The following is a 21788-nucleotide window of genomic DNA, read 5'->3' on the forward strand; positions in this document are numbered from 1 at the left end:
TGAATATACCTTACAAAATGGCGGGTTTTAAAGCATGCTTACTTATAATAGGCCTTTTTATACATTTTTATATTGAACCCTAGAATTCCCGCACATAACATATATTTTGGGTTAAAGTTACAAGAACAGTGAGATACTTAATTACTAACAATATGTAGGCTACACTGATACAATTATGATTGCTACAATGAATATTTCAAACAACATAAAAGAAAACATCTGTTGTTTGTGTTAATATGCACACAACTGGCACTTGTCAAAGCTCAACTAACCAAAAAATGTTTTCATAAATCGTACGCATCTAGGTACATAATTACATAACGAAGTAGTCGTTTTATTACATTATTCTACTATAGCTGGGAAGTTACTCCACCTAGATCCACTTGCATTCAAACATGCTAAATGTTACTAAGATTACTTTCTTGTGTAACTAGAGAATTTGACTTGGAATAAATTAATGTTGTAGATAAATTCAAACCTATAATGTCGGTTTTTAAAAAAATTAAATGAAATTATACAGATGCTTTGAATAATAATAGACCATTAGCTTCATTTTGAATACAAATAGTGAACGAACGGTGCGCGATTGTTAAAGTCGCTAGTAGCTAAAGTATTGGCGCCTACGGAACTGTATTTCATGTTCTGAAACATTGTTAGATAGTGTTATAAAGATAAGTATTAGCAACGGTTGTTCTTAAATTTCATTAAGATCTTCGGGGTATCGAATTGCTTCGAATCTGTAGGTTCCAACAAGTCTTTGAGCGATAAAATACATAAACTTTCAAGTTATTTTCCACCAATAAGTATTTTAAATTTACTATATAAAGTATGTCAAAATTTATTTTGAAATGAAGCATAATCTTAATAGAAAACCACATATGATACCACAAATTAACGATTAATTGTTAAAGAAGCTGGAATAGTACTTTAGTAGTCATTGCAATTTGTTTTCTATTCATCTGTTCATGCGTGTTTATGAAATTTTTAGACACGTGAGATTTTTTACAATGTTCTCCAGTATCAGTCGCGGTGAAAATTACGATTATTGTAATGTACTCGCACAAAACAGAACAAGGGTACAAAAGGCTTCACCACCAAAAGTAGTACACATTAAATAATTGAAGCTATAGCATCTCGTAAGATTCGTTTACCGTGCCCAAAAGTTTGAAATACTCCTCACTTACAAATAAGTGTAACTATGTTACACTGCGTACTGATACAAACATTTCGGGACCAATAACATTTTATGATGTAATTATAATATTCTATTAAACTGTACTCCTCCCCCGTGCATCCATGTTCCCCTCTGTCAAACCCATAACACCCATTCACTTGCCTTTTATGGTAGACGCGGTATTTGCTTACAGCGCTACATCTTATCTTTCAGGTCGCACGTCGACCTCGGCCGGCAGCTAGTGCTATAGCCCGTCCCACTCAGATTGGAGTACATGGCTTATGGCGCGCGCTGTTGCCAAATCTCTAACACATTACGAATTTCAGGAGATGCGTGTCTTTGTAATTCGGATCGAACAAGAAGCATTTTAAGAAATCATATCGTAATTTATATTATTTTATACTATTACACATATAAATTTGTAATAATGCCACTTTTATGTAAATTTTAAATAAAAACTACCTATTGTAGACGAAAATTTCTTATAGTTTTCTTTTATGTTCTAAAAATCCCATATATATATATATATCACATTTTCATGGGCCCGATAAATGCCGTATTTTTGGACAAGTCATGTCCAAAATGATAAATAAAATACGGTAATGTAAATTCTCGGTTGAGTAAGTAATGGGAAAAATCCAAACAATTGGTTCGAAATGGGGAAGATTTTTTGAAAAACAGAAAAATCGCAACAACTTCCATAGTATGAATAATATCGAATCCGTTTTAACGTATGATAACTCGGAATAACTAATGCCGAAAAATGTTTTCTAAATAAATTTTTGATACGACCAGCCCTAACTGCATGGGTTCGAAAAAAAATTTCACCGGACAAAAAGAACGTAACTGCCTTAGTAGACACCTTATAAAATCTGTTTAAATTGTTTGTAAATATCATAATTATTTTTCAAAACTTTGTCTAAAACAATGTTTGTTAAGATGCTTGGTGTTGAGAAGGATAGGAAAATAATTTAAAAATTTGTACCATGATCGCTATTAAATTCCTTCGTATTTATTTCATACATTTTACATATTATGTTCAAGAATCGATTAAAATATTTTTGTTGACTAAGGAAGCCATGTATTTGAAATTGCTTGTAGGACAGAACACCACTTATCTAAACACACGACCCTGTTTCCTCTTACGACGGCAGCGCGCGCTCTTGTACTGATAAGACACATCTTTAACAGCTATTTCCACGGAAACTGTAGAAGCAATTGAGATGGAGCTGCTTTTAAAAACTAATTCAATTCATTGTGAACATTTTTCACGCTTGCGTCCCCCATCTATCTTTAATAGAAAAATAATTTTCCACGGGTCAACTTTTTGATGTGTCAGTTTGTGAGAAAATGCATTTCAATATATTAAAACCTGTACAGTTTTTGTCTTAACATTTTTTCGGTGGTGTCCTAAGGCATTAATTTATTAATAAAAAAAATCTGAATGAATTACACATGTAGGTTGTTTTTTTTATGTGAAACATATCGGAATACTTCAAAACAGTTCGCAGCGAATAAGTTATATTTTTTAATTTTTTCGGACACTAAAAATATTGTTAAGTATTCAAAATACGCATTGCCTGATGCGTATTTCGATGCTATACAATATGAAAAAAAGCTTGGTCCAAAAATTAAAATTTTAATTTCGTTTGATATTTGGCAACAACGCACGAAGAAACAAGGACAGTGCTAACGGCAATCGGCGTTTGTTAGAGAGAGAGAGAGAATGCGCCTATTTACTTCCACACTGCAATGTAAGAGTGGGATGCTCTATAGATAGTGAACTGGCAATGCGGTTGTGGCGTATACCTATATTTTGGACGTTTAGTATTTGTTTATACTGTGTTATGTGATGTCAGCAACAATTAACATTTATGTGTGTCCAGATGTAGCAATCCCAAATATGTAATGACCAAAAAGAGTCCTGGATAAATGTTTTAAATTCTATAAACTAATGTTTTTAATAGACGCGATATATAATTGCTATGCTACGCTTATTTGATAAGTTTCCATTCACGTGTGACATTTGAAGAGTAGTATTGCATAAGGCTGTACGAACGTTCGAAATTTCGAACTCGAACCGAACTTTAAAATAGTTCGGTTCAAATTCGTGTCAACAAATTTGGGTTCAAGTTCGTTTTTTGTGACAACACTAGAACTTGTTAGTTTCCACATTTTAATAATACTAGAACTACGATTTTATGTATGCTCACGGCAAGGGTGCCCATATGGCAGTTTGTAAGGGGGGGCCAGACTATAAAATAGTTTGTAAGGGGAGGGGGCAGATCTTCAAAAATTGACAAAAAGTGTCAAAAATTACAATTTGCCAAAAATCCTCAAAAACCCATACATTTTTTCCTCTTCCTGAAAGCTGGGGGAGGCGGCCACAGCCCTACCCTGCTCATGGGTATGGGCGCCCTTGGCTCACGGTTCCAAGGATGGCATTCGTAAAATCACTGCCTTTGTAAAATCGGGGCTAGCCCATTTGCCCCCCCCCCCCCCCCCCCCTTCGCACCATTTTATTTCTTTAACTTTTGGAACTAAATATATTTGGTATTACTTGTGTGTATTTTGTCGTTATAAACAACATATAATTAAATATTAACGACTATTACTGCAACGAGAGGAGGGGGGGGGGGGGGGGGGGAACCTCCGGCCGTAGTGTGTGAACTAGAGCTGTAGCAAACCGTATGTATTCGTTACTGAGTAACGGGTGCGCCGTCTATATACGAGTAACGAAACGTCACACACAGCTGCATTTCATTACTCGCATTTTTCGTATGTTTCACGCATGCGCGCGCATATTCGATGAATTTACGTTACAAAGAACAATGTTTGTTTATTAAGTAAAGTATGATTTGGAAATTCGTCGTCCAAGTTTTTTACTGTTTATTAAAGGTATTGTGCGTGTAGACAAAGTTTGAGATTGGAACAGAAACAACGTAAGAAAGTATTTTTTACAAATTAGAAATATGTATGTTTTTGTTTTTTATTATCGCGAATTTTCACGTTTTTTTATTATCTTAAAAGCGATAATATAATAAAGCCGCTCTAATGAGATTTAATTGTTTCTTGGTTAACAAAAATGGTTAATTATCAAATATTGTTTATTGTATATATTCTATTTATTATTATTTACGCGACGTCATACTGTACGCGTACGCAATACAACTTGATTCGTTGCATGTTATGCGGTATCAGAAGTAACGAGTAACGATACGATAGTAACGAGTACTGATTGTTATAGTAACGAATACATACGGCTACGCATTTTTTCGTTACTTTTACACCTCTAGTGTGAACGTGGAATGCGCACTGGCCCGCCCCGCCAGCCCGGCGCCGCGCCGCCCGCCCTTTCCCGCGCTATCTGCCCACGCTCGCTGCGGCCGGTCTCGGATGCTACAGTCTCTGCGCTGCTGTTATTTGAAATATTCAGATACATGGAAAGTGTTATACACTCGTCTTAAAGATTTTGGAATCAAAAACAAACTAATATCATCAATTTAAAAATAAGTTACCTAACTTTTATTTTTCCGCCTTGCAGAAAGAAGCAGGTTTCCTTTGTCACTATTATTTTTAAAACACGTCTTATTGCCACCAATTGCAGCGTTTCCCACCTATTTCAATTTAAAAATGTGGCTTCGTGGTAGCGCGATACAACAAAACAAGTAGTGACGACCTCCGACATGTGCGACATCTTTATGTGTTACTGCAATGAACCTCTGCGTGCGGAGTGCCCGACATCTGTGTGTGGACGCGTGAACTACGATGTGTAAAATTCGTTCTTTGTCTACTGATTACAAAGGTTACGGCGGAACAGATTTTTCAGCTGGTATTGCTTCTAAATGCATCCTGCTGTTTCTAACTCATGCACACATGTGTTGTATAATATTATTATTTTGTTTCCCATTTCGAATCAAATTATACTAGCATTCGTCTACTAAACTTCGCCGTTTTTAGGAATAATTAGTTAATAAAATAAGACGCATACCGAAATTTCGAGTAATAACATTTTAAGATCCATCCTTACTCTGTAAATAATATTTTACCAAAATCCAATTTATGTCATGGCATTTACAGAATCTGCTCCACCGCAAACATCGATTTTGCTGCTCGGAACCACATGTATCGCGCACTCTTAAGGCATCCTAACAGATAGTGAGTTTTTTGCACTTTAGTCAAGTGAAAACACTGGCCAACGACCGAGTTAAATAGTTCCGCAAATCCCTTCCACTCAGCACGGTTACCGCCGAACACTGGTAGCGGTAATGCAGGCAACATTGACACGTGGGGACTTAACGTGGCTTGCAATCCCGTGTTAGGCACTGTGTCACCTGGTGCCTTACCTCACTTTGGCTTGACATGTTTATTGTATAATTTGTGCAATTCCCGGAACACTACTTCATAAACAGCGAACTGTTGCTTGACTTAGCTCATATCGACCTTATCACTGGGGGGGTTAGTGCACATAGCAAATAAATTTGCTAGTAATTCACTCCTTTTTTCAATAACTTCCTCAAATACAATCAGTAGCGGCCGAGAGTTCATCAGTAGCGGCCGAGAGTTCATCAGTAGCGGCCGAGAGTTCAGTAGCGGCCGAGAGTTCATAGCCGACGGACGTGTGCGCCGTGCGCTCCGCCGGCCTTTTGTGTGTTGCGTGTTCGCCGCGAGTTATTCATCATTAATTTGTCAGTGAGCAATCAATCAGATTTTTTGGGGTTTCCCTCATCAGTGTGTGATGATTCCTTTTGTGAAACAAATATAAAATCCCACTCTAAAATGATTAGGTCACCCATTAGGAAATCGGCATCAGTAACTACTGGATCTGGATCTGCCTCTACCGATTCTCTGGAAAAAACGACGTTTGGAATTAAAAGGCTGGAAATTTTAGGTAGTACCGAAGCTCCTAATTTCAATGATTTAGTAAAGACGATTGACTTGCTTTGTGCCAAGTTTGATGATCTACGAAGTGAAAATGAAGTTCTTAAAACTTTACTAATTGATTCGCGTAATGAAACGGCGGAAATCAAACAGGAACTACTTCATATTAAAAGTTTATTACCGTGCTTGGACAAGGTGAAATCGTATAGTCAAGCTTTGCTTAAGTCCTCAAACAACAAGAACACGGAAAGTGAAAGTGTCGCAACAACTAGTGTCGCAACAGCTGGTGTCTCGGGTAACGGTACTCCGTCCCGTGACCCACATACGAATCAGCATGAAAAGCGCTTCGCCAAGAGCAGCAATAATATTATTAACCAACAGCCCAGTGAAGATGGTTTCACTACGGTGCAATACGGACGGAAAGCCAAGAACATTGTGAATTCAGAAGAAAAACGTGATCATGATCGCAAAAAACCGCCCATGCAAGTAGGCATCAGAAATATCCCTACTCTAAAGACAGTTAGCAAATTGGTTCCAAGGAAAACAAAAGCATTATTTGTGACACGATTTGACCCTTCTGTTCAGGAACATGAGATAGTAGAGTATATTACTAATGAACTGAATCTCTCTCACGTTAAAGTCGTTAAACTGCGTACCAAATTTAACACTTACTCATCATTTCATATCTCTGTGCTTGAAGAAGACTTTGTGAGAATAAATAACATTGTTTTCTGGCCCAGTGGATGCCTGATCAGTCCTTTTTACGGGAAACTGCATCCTGAACAAATCACTAATAATGGATCTACGTCTGCTTCTGGACGGGCCAACGTCAATCCTGAGATTACATCTGCGTCGGCGTCTGCTTCGACGCCTACACTTATGTCTGAGTTGAACTTATCAGCGTCTAATCCTTCCCAGGAGCCCGGAGGAGCTCCATAAATCTTTATTTGTGGCTGTTTCTCACAAAGAGTGGGTAATCTTCTACCAAAATGTGAGAGGACTCAGGACTAAAGCAATTGAATTTTCAAACAATATTTTACATACAAACTATGATATCATTTGTCTCACCGAAACCTGGTTTACGTCAACGTCTATAAACTCGCACTATTTTAATGATTCTTATCACGTATTTAGAACCGATAGAGACCCTTCTTTAACTCTAATGAATAGAGGAGGCGGTGTTTTAATTGCAGTAAATAAAAATAAATTCAAAAATGTATTTATTACTCATGAATATGACCATTTGGGAATAGAAGCCATTTGGATTAAAATTAGAACCAATCGTAAAAAATATTTAACACTTGGTAATATTTATTTACCACCTCAAATTACTCCAGAAACTTATGCTCTTTATTTTACACATCTGGAGGAAAAATTTAAAAATTTCCAAGATGACATTTTACTCTTAGGAGATTTTAATGTACCTGGAGTTGATTGGTCTCACTTTCACACTTCAAATATTACTCAAAATTCTATAAAATCTAAAGCATTTGCGTTAATCAGTTTTGTAACCACTTTGGGTTTGAATCAGTTTAACTATACTCAACCTCCTACTCGTCTACTGGATCTTTGTTTCACTAACTTAGATCTATGTACTATAAATAACGCTCTTGATTATCTTGTTAAAGAAGATGTTTATCATCCAGCACTTTCTGTAAACTTCAAATTGGAAATAGTATCTAATGTTCAAAGTGATTCTGCTTTGTTTTTAAATTATAAAAAGGGTGATTATCTTGGTCTAATCACGGCATTGAAAAATCATGATTGGTCTGTTATCTATAATAATACTTATGACGTAAATACTATGGTGGATCACTTAACATCCATTATGCATGAACTCATAAATACGTACATTCCGACTTCTGCAAATTGTAAATCCAGGTTTCCTTTTTGGTATTCTAAACAACTCATAAAATTATTAAAATTAAAAAAAACATTATCATAAATTATATAAAAGAAATTTTAACCCTCATTACTATTCAATGTTTGCACATTTTAGGAAAGAGGTAAAAAAACTGTTAATTAGAGACAAACAATATTGGTTAGAAAATATAAATAATAAAATTAAACATAACCCAAAAAAATTCTGGAATTATGTTAGGATTATGAGGAAAGGCTATGATCAACAATTATCACTTAAAATTAATGACTCTGTAACTAATGATTCTTCGCTGATGGCCAACAGCTTTGCAGACTATTTTGCTAGTGTCTATTTAACTCCTACCAAAATTAATTATTCATCTACCTTCTCCTCAAATAACCACTTCATACCCATGTTACTCATTTCTGAAAGTCTTGTTCTTTGGAGTATAAAATCCTTAAAGTCCTCTCTCTCAACTGGTCCTGACGATATTCCCAATTTTATAATTAAAGGTTGTGCATTTATTCTTGCACCTATTCTTCAACATATTTTTAATATTAGTATCTCTAGTGGTATTTATCCCACTAAATGGAAAACTGCCAAGGTTATTCCTATCCATAAGAAGGGTAACAAGCTTGATGTTTCTAACTATAGACCAATCTCACTATTGAATGGGTTTGCTAAAATTTTCGATAAAATTATATGTAAACATCTTAATTTTAATCTAAAAACTTGTTTCACTGAGGCTCAACATGGTTTTAGAATTGGAAAAACCACCACAACGAATTTAGTGTCGTTCTTAAATCCAATTTACTCTGAAGTTATCACTCGTGGTCAAGTTGATGCTTGCTACTTTGACTTGGCCAAAGCTTTTGATACCGTAAATCATCAAATTCTTCTTTCTAAATGCTCTTCTTTTGGACTAAGTGACAAATATATAAATTGGCTAACTAGCTATTTAACAAACAGAAATTTCTTTGTTGCAATAAAGAATATAAAATCAACTCTATATACTGCACCTTCTGGTGTTCCTCAAGGTGGTTCTCTTTCTCCCCTATTATTTAATATTTTCATTAATGACATCATTCATCAACTTAATTACTCTACTGGGACTCTATTCGCTGATGATTTAAAGATCTATCGCAAAATATCTTCGTATCATGATTGCTATCTTCTTCAATCCGACATCTCTGCAGTGGCAAATTGGTGCAACACAAATTTGGTACAGCTTAATAAAGATAAAACTACCATTATATCATTTACTAGAAAATACTATCCTATCTGTTATAGGTACAACCTTGACAATTCTCCCATACTACAAACTAAACATGTTAAAGATCTTGGCGTACTTTTGGATTCTAAATTATTCTTTCATTTACATACTGATTCACTTTTTTGTCACTCTAATAGAATTCTAGGTCTCATCAAGTACATCACCTTTCATTCTACTAATATTGATTCAATATTATCCTTATTCATGTCTTTAATCAGATCTAAACTTGAATATGGCTCTATTATTTGGAATAATTTAAATTTAACTGACATTGGGAAATTGGACAAAATTCAAATGAAACTCGGCCACTATATAATACAAAAAACCAATAGTTCAATCAACTTAAATAGTCTTCTAGGATCACTTAAGGATAGAAGAAATGTTCTTGATGCTCTATTTATTCATAATTGTTATTATAATTACCTTAATTGTCCTTATGTCCTAGAATCAACCGGTATTAAAATTTCTTCCTTTAATTGTCGCAAACCACCTTTTTTATGTACTTTCAATAAAAGGAATGATTTACTATATAGATTGATTTCTAATTACAACAAACTTGTTAATCATTTTGATCAAACCAACAAAAAAATTTGCCTTAAGAATATCTTATCTAACTTCTAATATTTTATTATATCTTTTGACTTCATTGTACTTTAGTTTCTGTGATATTTGTATTATATATATATATATTTTTTTTCTTCTTTGTATTATGTATTTCCCATTTTTTTTTTTGTCCAGTTTGTATTATGTTTGTCCATGTGTCTTTGTAACCTCTTTGTATATATGTATGGTGTCTACCACTATGGCCTTAGCTGTTGGTAGACATGTCACAATTTTAAATAAATAAATAAATAAATAAAATTTTAAAATCCTCCAATTTGGATGCATCCTCCTCCGACGCTTCATACAAATCACGGGCTTCATCGGCCTTGCCCAATAAAAAGTTGAAAATTACGTGTTGCAATTCCGGTGTTTGTGCCGCAATTGTGCTTATCTAGTAGGTAAGCGTTTCCCTTTGTTTTTGACTTAGTTATTTTTGCGTGCGTAACTTCACTAATCCCCGCGTAAGGACTCTTGTGTGCCCTTAATAACCGTAAACATAGATGCACTGCCGCATAATTTCACTCTTCTAATAATTATCCATTTCTACCTTCGCGATGTCCGTCATTAATTATAAGCCGTCGGCATTACAACCACGCGTCACCGATAGGTCCTTGTACCGTTTCCTGTGCAAAATATTTTGAAAATCGTTCCCTTGATGTTATTATAACACTTTCACCATCCGCTAACCTTGATTTGCGTTATAATCCGGCCCGGAGGACCAAAAAATGTTCGAGCACATACATCAACATTCGAACCGACGCCGTGAGGATGCGTAACTGTCCGTTTAGTCTGAAGATCGCAGCACTGTCCCAAGGTCCAACGGGTGGTGCAAGAAGGCACCAAGTCGCACAATTAAAAAAGTACACAGCAACCCTCAACACAGAGCAACATATGGCTGATAACTAAAAATATTTGCAATCCTAATGCTGCACTGTATATAAAATAAAAATCTGTCAAGTAAATATTTATTTATTGGTCAGCAATGTGTTCCACTAACAAGAAAATTTTCTCATCATGGTTCTCTTAAACTTCTTCCATGTTCAAATTCCATGTAAATGAGTATAGCACACAATGGAATAGTGCTGCGTCCCACTCAGATCATTTCCTTCTCCTGACATCCTGCTCACCCCACAAACTATTAGCACTTCATAAAAATTATAAATAAAGCCCTTAAACTAATACAGAGAAACCTCGTTTATTCGTTCCCGCATTGTAGAATTTCCCGGTTTTATTGTTCAATGTCCGTGGTCCCGAAAAAATCCCGCAAGAACAATGTTAAAAAAATCCCGTTTCCATCGTTTACGAATATTTTTTAACCCGGTTTAACGGGTTGAAATTTACAGGCTTTTTACCGATTTACATTCAAATTCCCGAGAAATATTCCAGTTTACGCGTGTCTACACGACACGCAACACCAAAATTTACATATGGCGGCCATTACTAAAAGAAAACGAATAAAGTGAGCATGACGCTGTTGCTAACAGGTTCACCAACTTCGATAAAACAACAGACGAAAGCTAACGCTCACACGATAGTTCTTGCTTTGTGCGATAATCGACACAACAATATAACCGTGGTCGATATACTGTACATACTAGCCCAACGTAAACACGTTTCTATTTAGCGGCAGTGAAATCCTGCGAGAAACATAGACGAAATTGTTCATCCTAGCGTTTCCGTGGCCGGCCGTATATACGCGAGATTTTCTTTGTTTACGGTAAATTAGCTTTACGCATTTAACTCTAATGCACGTGTGAAATTTGTAAAGGTTCATTGATATGTATAGGCCTACAAAAGAGGTTAAAACCATTAAAGAGCGTTTAGAAATTATATATGCCGTTGAAAAAAATCCAGGCGAAAAACGAGTTGATTTGGCAAAGCGCTATGGTATTCCTCCATCGACTCTTAATTCTATCTTCGGTAGAAGAAATGAGATTCGGAAACAAGCAAGTCAGTTCAGCCAGTCTTCAAAAAAACGGAAAATGGCAAGACAGTCGAAATACAGTGAGCTTGAGAAAGTTTTGCTTTCTTGGTTCCAGCAAGTTCGAGCATCAAACATCCCAGTGGATGGCACATTTTGTTCATTTAAAAAAATTAAGGAAGTAGTGAAACCCCTTATTTACGTTACCGTTATTTACGTTTTCCCGTTATTTGCACTATATTCTTCAGGTCCCGTTTGGTTCCCATTTAATCCAATACAATACTTTCACGCGAATTACGTCTCAAAAATCTAATCCATCCCGCTATTTACATCACGTAACAACGATAGTAGGCCTAAAAACATTGTGAAAAACGTAACTTTTATAGTCGGCAGTGAACATTTTAAATCGCAAAATAAACATATTTTATAACATGAAAAGTTGCTTTTATTTCTAAACATATAATAATTTAAGCCTAGGCGTGTAAAAGTCCGAGTAATTATAGCAGGAGGCAATCTAAAATGTACTCGGGAAAAACGTAAACTCACGAATGTATAAACGTTCTGTTACTATATTTATGTCACAACTTAGCCGAAATACTGGTACGAGACATAAACCTCACTAGATAAAATGAGCGGAGTCTTGGTAACTGTTTTAAACGTATTTTATAATTTCGGAAGTATTGTACAGTTGACGCATATTTTTTAAACTAACCATTTATATCTGGGGATCGTAAATAATTAATTATTGGTATCAAGAAATCAAGGTGAACGTAAACTTGAACACGTCACGGCAGCGAGAAAACTGGTGCGTATACCAATAAACTGGTATTAGAACTGGACAAAACTGGTACACGGGAGGTGGAGCTTATATTTTTTTCCGCAAAGCTCGCATCTATTGGCTGACTGCTGATGGAACATCACGAGTCTGGGCGGAGCGTTGAGTGAGTTATACTGCGCATGCGCAGCTCAGACAACAGAGAGAGCCAGCCGGCGGGTACGTCGCGCCATAACAGCTGATTGAGTACGATGACCTTTCTCTGCGCACGGCGCGCTATTGACGGTAAATGTCCAATTTGCGGCCCTTTTATTTAAAATTTTTTTACTGTGGTGCAATGCGTATGTGTAATGTAGCCCGCATTTGTTATGAACGCTGCAGGATGCGACTGTATTTTAATTAACTTTAACGTATTTCTTACTTTTCCCTTTATTTACACTTTCCCGCTTTTTACACTTTTTTACTTTGTCCCCATGAAAAGTGTATATACAGTGTGCTGCTGGTGTCAGTTTATGGAAATACCTAACTGATTCACTGAAAGTTTTTGTAATAGTACATACATTACGCATTTGGTAACTTTAGAGTGTGTTCCCACATTGTAGGATTTCCTGGATTATCCGTTTTTTACTCATGGTCCATTGGAAAACGGATAATCAGGGTTTCACTGTATTGCACATGAGAGTTGCAAACATATTTAACAATGTGATAGTTTGTGATTTCAATGTGTTAGAAAATACACGATTATTCTAAAAAAAATGTTCTAAATATGTTATGGTTCAAATGTTTCAAGTATGTGATGCCTGTGCAGGATCGGACTGATAGTTAATGTGGAAGTGGTAACAGGTTCATAAGGCTCACAAGATATTAAAATTACAATACAAGATTAACTATATTAAAGACAAATAAAAAAATTAGCTCGAACAACCAGTTAACTTTATTAAGGTAACTTGGATGATTCCACTTACTCTTAAGACTCAGCTGCACCCATGTTTAATTTAGGTTTTATTATTATTATTACTACTAATGCCAACCGCTTAAAAATAAATATTTTGAAAATGGAACTTTAAAACTACACGGCTGAGGAAACACAAAAAAAAATTGGACTTTCTAGTGAGTGACCGTATCTGGCCAACTTTCTCATTATGAATATTCTCTAGACTCTTCACAAATAGCAGATAACATGCAGAATATTCTGTCAAAAAAATTAACAACAGCTTGTATACTAAGTTCCTACTAATGCACTGACATGAAAATGCAATCATGGAGGGCAAAGTTAAACCTAGTAAGCAAATCTCCTCAACTTTACTCATTAATGAACATATCTTGCAAAAGTCCTACACAAACTTACCAAACAAACGAGCAAGATGTATTGCTCCATACACAAGCGAAGGCTGCACTGGCAACTGGCAGTACAAGTGGTCTGGCACAATTTGCCACGACAACACTTGCTGCAGTAACGTGCTGCTCTTCGGTGAGACAGTGGGGCCAGGGATGGAGTTGTTCACGGATGGCCCCACGCATATCGACAAAGGACTTGAGCATTGTGAACTTCCCCTAAAAAAATTATTAGGAGATAAAATTTACAAAAATTTTAAGAACAGTAAATCTTTCAAAACCTTTTTTTCAACATATGCCATTTTCTGTCCAAATAAAGTTTTAAATCGATCTTCCCAATGCAAGAATCATTCAAAGAACAGTAAAACTTGTCATTTTTTTAAATTCCTCAGTTGGGAAACCTAAATATATATTTATACAAATTACGAAATGTAATTAACAGACGTTAAAATTAATAAAAAAAATTCAGTAATTACAATTTGTAAAACATCGAAAATATATCTAAGCGTATAAGTTTATGACTGATACCTGCAAAAGAGATTTCTTAATTTATTTTCTTCAAAACTGTTTAACATTCATTTTACTACTTGAATTTCGAATGTGATGGTCACAACATGTACAAATTCAAAGAAATTTAACCTATGTAGTAGCAAAGTTTATCATTAAATACCAACCTGGATATATGGTTGTTCAAGCCATCATTTCTGGAAGACTGGCTTTCACAGTTCTTGCCCACCTTCCCAATGCCATTACTGTCCACATGGTTGTTCGTTGTGCCGCCAGCATCCACATCCGAGCGATGTGATCTCAAACTTTTCTTGCGCACTGACCCTGGAAAGGATTAATTACTGTGATAAATTTAATCTGTTTACAATTAAGTGGGGCAGCTTGCCCTATGTGTGAAGCTTCTAAAACTAGTAATGAATTTACCGAAAACTTATTCAGATGAATAAAAGCAGACAGTCAAATATACATGGCAGATATTATACTAGTCCGAACAAAAAAACTCAGAAGACATTCAAATGAAGAATAATAGTGATCTAGATCAAATCAATCCAACAAATGTATTTTTCTTATTAATTTTAACTAATTATTTACAGACTACCCTTTTCATAATATTACCATTCATTGTTAAAGCTAAAGGTAACACTTTTATATTTATTAATTTAACTTGATCACAACTCTATAGTAAAAAATCGTGATATAAATTTTTCCCTCAAATAAGTTATTTTATTGGGTTTTTTAACATGTTTAACAGTGTTTCACTAAAACACAGCAAGAGAAGCTACTGCATAATATAGATAAATATGTGTGCGTGGTTTTACATTAAGTTTCTTTCATCAAATGATGCAACACTAAAACTGCCATCATTTCTAAAGTGGAGAAATACTTTATTTACAGGAAAATGTCCAAACATATGTAAAAAATAATACAATCTTTGCAATTGTGTACTATTTGCATCTTAATTGCAGTTTAGACCAAAAAATACCTGGTAAAAGTATCTGAAGACCTTTTAATTTTTGTGTATTATGTATGTTTAGCCTCATTTCTTTGTTTACAATTAATTTGATTATATAAGATTCAAAAATGTAACACACCAGTTTATGCCAAATGATAGGAGTTGGTGTACTGCTTTATTTAGTACCTTCCATGTGTTTGCATGGTTTAACAGCAAATTGTTTGTGATTTTTAGTCAAATTTTATTAAGGTTATTGTGATAATCACATGTAGATTTTTGGTGTGGTTTCCAGAACTTAAAAAAAGTTTTTACAAAAAATAAACAAATTCTTAAGTTTTTACACATAGTCAAACCTCATTAATACGAATCCGCTTAGTACGAAATTCCCGTTTATGCGAAGTACTTTCACAGTCCAAGAAAATAAGGTATGCTTTCCTATGTTATTCAGTCTTTAATACGAAATACAGTTAATATGAATTATGAAGTTGTTTTGATCCCTCAAGTAGCTGTTAACATGTATAAGTAAACTGTTAATATGAATTTCACAGCCGAAGTCTAAAGTAAATCACGTCTTCATAACCGTCATGTAAACAAATGTCTCTCCAAAGATAGATGTATGTATCCTACAGCACAAAATGGTCGGAAAACAAGATGAAAAGTTCAACTCTAGTGGCGATGTTAGTAACTAAACTAGAAAAGATGCCATGTTGTAAACGGAAAACGAAAAGAAAAGTACTCTATACCTTATTAATATTAGTCGTCGAAGTGTACATACGTAGAAGTTTAAACAATCTATGGAAAAAAGTTCTATTTTTCCATTGTTCACGCATGTGTGTCTTAACCTCAATTTTGAGTATAAGTTGTTTTGTAATATGACTGCGAAACGTAAACGCAACGACCTTACATTGCAAGTTAAAGTTAAAATTATCGAAGAAGTACACAATGGAGAGAGAACGAAAACTGAAATTGCGAGAGAATTTACATCCCGCAATCGTCGTTGTCGACAATACTAAAAAATCGTGAAAAGATTGAATTAGCTTTTGCGAGTTCGTGCAAATTATAAACAAGAAAAAGAATGCGAGGCCCAAAACATCAAGAAATGGAAGCTACCTTGTTGCAGTGGTTTGAGGAAATGCGTGCAGCAAACTTGCCTATTTCTGGACCTATGATTCAGAATAAGGCAGACTACCTAGCATTGAGGTTAGGAATTTCAGACTTAAAGTTCAGCAATGGTTGGCTACAACGGTTTAAGGATCGCAACAATCTTGTTGGCAAAACTATGTGTGGGGAGTCGGCAGCAGTAGATACGACCAAAGTTAAAGATGGGATACAGACTGCTCAATCAATACTTGATCAGTACTGGCCTTTGATAAGCTTTGTAAAGTGGTAAACAATGCCTATAAGAAAAAAATAGTGCAAACCAGAATTTATGCTTTTTTTAAACCAAATGTTTGAATAGAAAATGTGTCATGAATGCAAGTTTCTTGAAGTTTGTATTATGATTCATTCCGTAAGTGTTGCATGTGTTTGTTTTCTTCAGTGTTTACAAATTGTTATGCATGTAGTGAAGCCAGCTTATATTACCAACAGTGTATATAATTTTCTTTATGGTTGTAAATATAGGCATTTAAAGTTCGATCAATTTTTTTTGTCATGGTATCCCAATAGTTTAGTTAATACAAACCCTCTTTGTTACAAAGTGCTAAAATTATGGTCCCTTCTGGTTTGTAATAATGAGGTTTGACTGTATACTATAGAATACAAGTATGGGAAAAAAGGCTGAATGAACATACAGTAGAACTCTGTTATAACGAATCTGAAGGGAGTAGTTTATATGTTCACTATAGAGGGGAAACTTTATATCTGGGAAAACTTTTATATTGGCAATACATACTCAAAAGCAAAATCTTAACTACACATAGGCCTAAGCCAAGAAAAGAATGAATGAAAATACTCAAAGCAACAGTTTTATGAGCAAATGCAGTTATTATTTTTAATGAACTACACATGTACAAACTTTCTATTACCTAATGGTTCTTGGAAATCGGCGTATTATCCTTTTTTCAGGCATTTAATACTCTCTGACGTTTTCGCAGCTTGAGAAAGAAGATTGTTCAGCTTTTTTAATATTGTACTTAATGTGGATGTTGCAATTCCCAGTTCCTTTGCTATTAACATGTGCGGGACAGTGGGGTTGGAGTCTACCTTTTCAATAATGTCCAGTTTATCTCGCACAGATAATGCCTTACGTTTTTACCGCGTTTTTCACCCTTTTTTTTATGTACGTATTTCTTATTGAAGCACATTTGCAGCTTAGGAAAACAAAATTCTTTTTACCGTCAAAAGTAAATAAACGAAAAATAACGAGTCTGGCGCATCAAAGATCACTACGTATCATTTAGTGTTGCAGTTGCTAAAGCTGGAACGAAATTTTCTCACCTTCTATGGAAAAATTTAGTCCACAGAGTTCTATCTAGTGGTAGTCTTACGAACCTTACTCGATCAAAATGTCAGAAACGTGAACAATAAAAATGAGACGTAAAAATATTGAATTTGCTGCTATAATGTACGTATGTATTTGTGTGGCGGTAATTTATGTTTAATTTTGATAACATATTAAATGTACACACGTTCGCCCATTCTTTAACTATGCAGGGAAAACAATTTTTTATTTTCACCAAACTGATCGCCATTTTTGGCTACACGAAGCCTACCGAGGCCACTCGAATACAACTTGTTTATAATATGAACAGTGGACAATCGAGTAGCGTATTGCGGAGAAAAACTTCAATGTGACCCAGAATAGACGTTTGTGAAAAAACTTGTAATTATATGAAAATATTTTAGATAAATGTGCATTATGTCGGCAAAATTTGTTCGTAGTACACGGGAAAACGTATGAACATTGACAAAAGTTGTACGCTATATCCAATAAATTAATACATAACCTCACATCATTTTGCCGGGACTGAGACGGAAATTCACAATAATTGGGAATTCATTATAGGCGGGTTCACTATAAATGGGTTCTACTGTATATGGTACCAAATTTTAGAACTAACATGATTTGTTTACACTACCTTGCAACGCTTCTATGTTCTAATGTTGAATCTTTGCACAACTTTTGCATAATTTTAGCAATGCTTTTGGTCAATGTTATTTACTATTTCTTGGGATTCTTAACTACAAATATATTAATCAAGTTAAGTTTTGATAGCTTTTAAAACTGGACAAATACTAAAAAAGTATTTTATCTAAAAGTTCATAAAACAAGTCTTAGGATTATCAGTGATGAACAATGTGTTTGTTAAACACCATCTACTTTATTTAACTTTGATAACTTATATTTTACCATTTTCTAAACACCCAACATTATTTCTTACAATGGAGATCCAAAGCCATATATAAGCTAACCAAACCGTGTGCATGCATGTCTCTACCCACCATCTACGTTACGTTCCTGATGTGCAGCAGAATTATCGTCATTGTGCTCCATAAACTCTTCTTTCTCGATTTTCACTGACAACTTAGCAGACCTGTAGGGAAAAGATTATAGAAGAAAATATATTTCTACTCTAAAAACAGGTCAACTAGACCTACTTCAAAAATTCTTTACTTATAATACGTATGTTGATTCACATTTTTTTTTTAGTTACCTTAAGACCAATTCTGCACTGCAGATACTCCAGTTACTTAAATTTGCTTGCAAAATCACAAATTAACACACAGAAACGTACACATTACTCCACTTGATTAACCTGCAAACTTTATGATTGTGAATCCTAGCCTGAATAGAAAGATGATTCAATACTATATAAAATTTGTAGCAACTTCTCCTGAAAACCAAATGCACACTTAGGTATACTATAATGCTCACGTATTTTTTCTTTCCACACAGCAGTTTATTACAACTTGTTTTAAGTACAATTGTACTGTATTAATATTTCTTTGGTACTATTCCTATTAAAACATTACTGACATTCAATGATCCGGTACTGCAGTGATCCTGTGCATGCCAGGTTAAAAAGCCTTTATTATATCTGCCCATTGAAATACTAGATCACTTACTCGTCTACTTCTTCTTTGACGTTTGTTCGAAGAGGATGCAAGTTGTGAACAGAGGAAAACTGCTGACGTTCTTGGTTATAGAGCAAAAGTTCCCCGAGTGTCACGTCAAAATATATTCGTACGCCATCAACTATCTCTTTCCATAAATTGAGACTGAAAACACATAGCAAGGAATGATTTACTACGAGTGCACACCCAAGGAAAAAAAAAATATGTTTTTCCTCCTATTTGCAAAGTTAAAATCTGCACGTACCTTCTACAAACCTGATCTACATCTTTAGTCTTATTTGGGTGAGAGTGACGATTCCTTCGCTCCGTTTTTTCTGCGAAGCCACCCAACTGGTTTATGGCACAGTGCTTCACGTAGCCTTCAAGGATGTTCACGACAGTTGGGTTAGCTGGAAGTCTGACTAGCTGCAACAAACCACAAATATGACGCTTGGCCTCATATTTGGAAGCAACTGAAATACAAAATTAAGGCAGATAAAACTGGATGCATTAGCATTATTCCCCCCCCCCCTTACCTTTAGTCACTTTTGTAACTACCTCTTGATTTTAACTGAAAGTTTCAGCACATAAATAAAAAACTACCGTACGAAGAAGCAATTAAAAGCACAATATTTACAGGTAAGTGCAAATGTGTGAGGGCAGATGTTGAAAATGGAGGACTTCCTATAAAGCTCCTGTAGTCACTGCATTTTACTGCACATTAAATAAGGATTTTATTCAACTTTGAAGAGCTTAAAGCTGTTACTCATCTTCTCTGACAGGTCATACATGACAGTAACAACAGTGCTGATGTACAGAATCTTCACATCCAGCGATACTCATGTACAGAATGTAGAAGGGTTAAGAGGATAAAAAAAAAAAAAGCTATTTTTATACCAAAACTTTTTACTACCTATGTATCCTCATTTAAAACCTCTGCCATTGGTGTTGGTGTTCTGTATCTGTACATGTTTTAGTTTGTGATATGGCCACTTTTTATATGATAAAGAATTTATAAGCAAGTTTTACATAATTTCTGGTCAAAATTTTAAATTTAAGATCACATGCGGATAAGCAATTTTGTGGTAATTGAATGCCCACGTGACCTCGTATATTAAATGAACGTGATAATTTATTTTCCTAATTTTCAATACTGAAAAGCAGGTCTCATATAATGTGCCAGTAATGTGGTAATTCTTTTGAGAATGTGGAAGCATAACAAAGAAAGCAAATGTGATTACTTTATAGGGAATGAGTTGCAGCAGCAGATCAAAATGTGTTAACTAACAACATTATCAGAAGCCCTGCTTAGATTAGCAACTCGGCTTTGGACGAGCAATGTTTTGTCTGGAAAAAAAAAGTTTTTTGTATGGAAAATATTATTCTAGTGTACATTAGAGAAGAAAAAAATAGGATTCATCAATTCTAAAGATTAATAATATTGTAAGACACCAAGTCAAGGAATTACATTTCTTGATCTGCTGTCATACTAACTGGGTGTACACCACAGCATCAACATGTTACTGCATGCCTAACTGTCCATTTCACAAGTGGTCAATTGAGCTAGAACGGACCGTACCTTGTTCTTCTTGGTGACAAGCTCGTAGTCTTGCTCCAGCAGCCTCCTGATGGTCTCGCTGAGGTCCAAGATGACGCGGTCGTCGTCGGCCGACGTCTCCCCTCCGGAGGAGGAGCCGCCGTCGCACACCTCCTCCCCCTCCCCGCCCTCGGGCTCCCGCTCCATGGCCCCGTCACTGTCCTCATGCTGGCTCTGGCTGCCAGAGCTGACTCCCCGGTCCTCCTCCTCCTCCTCCGACGAAGCCGCTCCTCCCCCGCCCCCCGCCACCTGCCGGGCCCTCCGACGCCGCACCCTCTTCTGGTTCTGCTCCAGGCTCTCCGACACTTTGTTGGGCAGGTTCTTCTTGCGCTCTCGCCGGTACAGGTACGCACCACTGGACACCGACCACACTCCTGATCATCCTCCCACATTATTACAAATACTTCTGCTGTATTTCCAAGGATGTTTCAAGGGTTCAAAAGTAGAATTTCAAGGACCAAACTGACAATATTGATATATGTGACACTGAACTCAATTACATACACAGGGCCTTCAAATCTTGGGTGAATCTAATTTATACAAAACTCTATTATGGCTCATATTCATTTGGACTGAGTTATATATTTCAAGTTTTAGTGTAAAGTATAGAAAAGTAGTGAAACAAGAGACTTATGTTGGCATCAGTGAATAAATAGACGTAGATTACAAGAAATGAGCTACCATTCAGTATTTATTATAAATTTATAAATACAGAAATAACATGTTTTTTACAACAGAGAGAGGTTAAAGTGACACACTATCACTGTACAACACCCTACAAAATATGGCATTAAAACTTGTAAAACTGCAAGACCCTGTCCTCCCCAGCTTTACAAGTATTTGTTAAAAGAAT

At 35.5% G+C, this 21788-nt stretch overlaps 1 protein-coding gene across 1 annotated transcript in view; it reads right to left on the bottom strand.

The window, feature by feature from the left end:
- Nucleotides 1-21788, bottom strand: part of LOC134543158 (male-specific lethal 3 homolog) — a 61957-nt gene that overhangs the window by 21049 nt on the left and 19120 nt on the right. Inside the window, exons 4-9 of the mRNA XM_063388024.1 lie at nt 20918-21290; nt 19604-19764; nt 19351-19503; nt 18727-18818; nt 14498-14654; nt 13837-14042 (exon numbers count right to left, since the gene is read on the bottom strand). Of these exons, the coding sequence (XP_063244094.1) occupies nt 13837-14042; nt 14498-14654; nt 18727-18818; nt 19351-19503; nt 19604-19764; nt 20918-21290 (1142 nt within the window). The remainder of the gene's footprint in view (nt 1-13836; nt 14043-14497; nt 14655-18726; nt 18819-19350; nt 19504-19603; nt 19765-20917; nt 21291-21788) is intronic.

The sequence above is a fragment of the Bacillus rossius genome (assembly GCF_032445375.1).
Source record: "Bacillus rossius redtenbacheri isolate Brsri chromosome 9 unlocalized genomic scaffold, Brsri_v3 Brsri_v3_scf9_2, whole genome shotgun sequence".
Taxonomy (NCBI): domain Eukaryota; kingdom Metazoa; phylum Arthropoda; class Insecta; order Phasmatodea; family Bacillidae; genus Bacillus; species Bacillus rossius.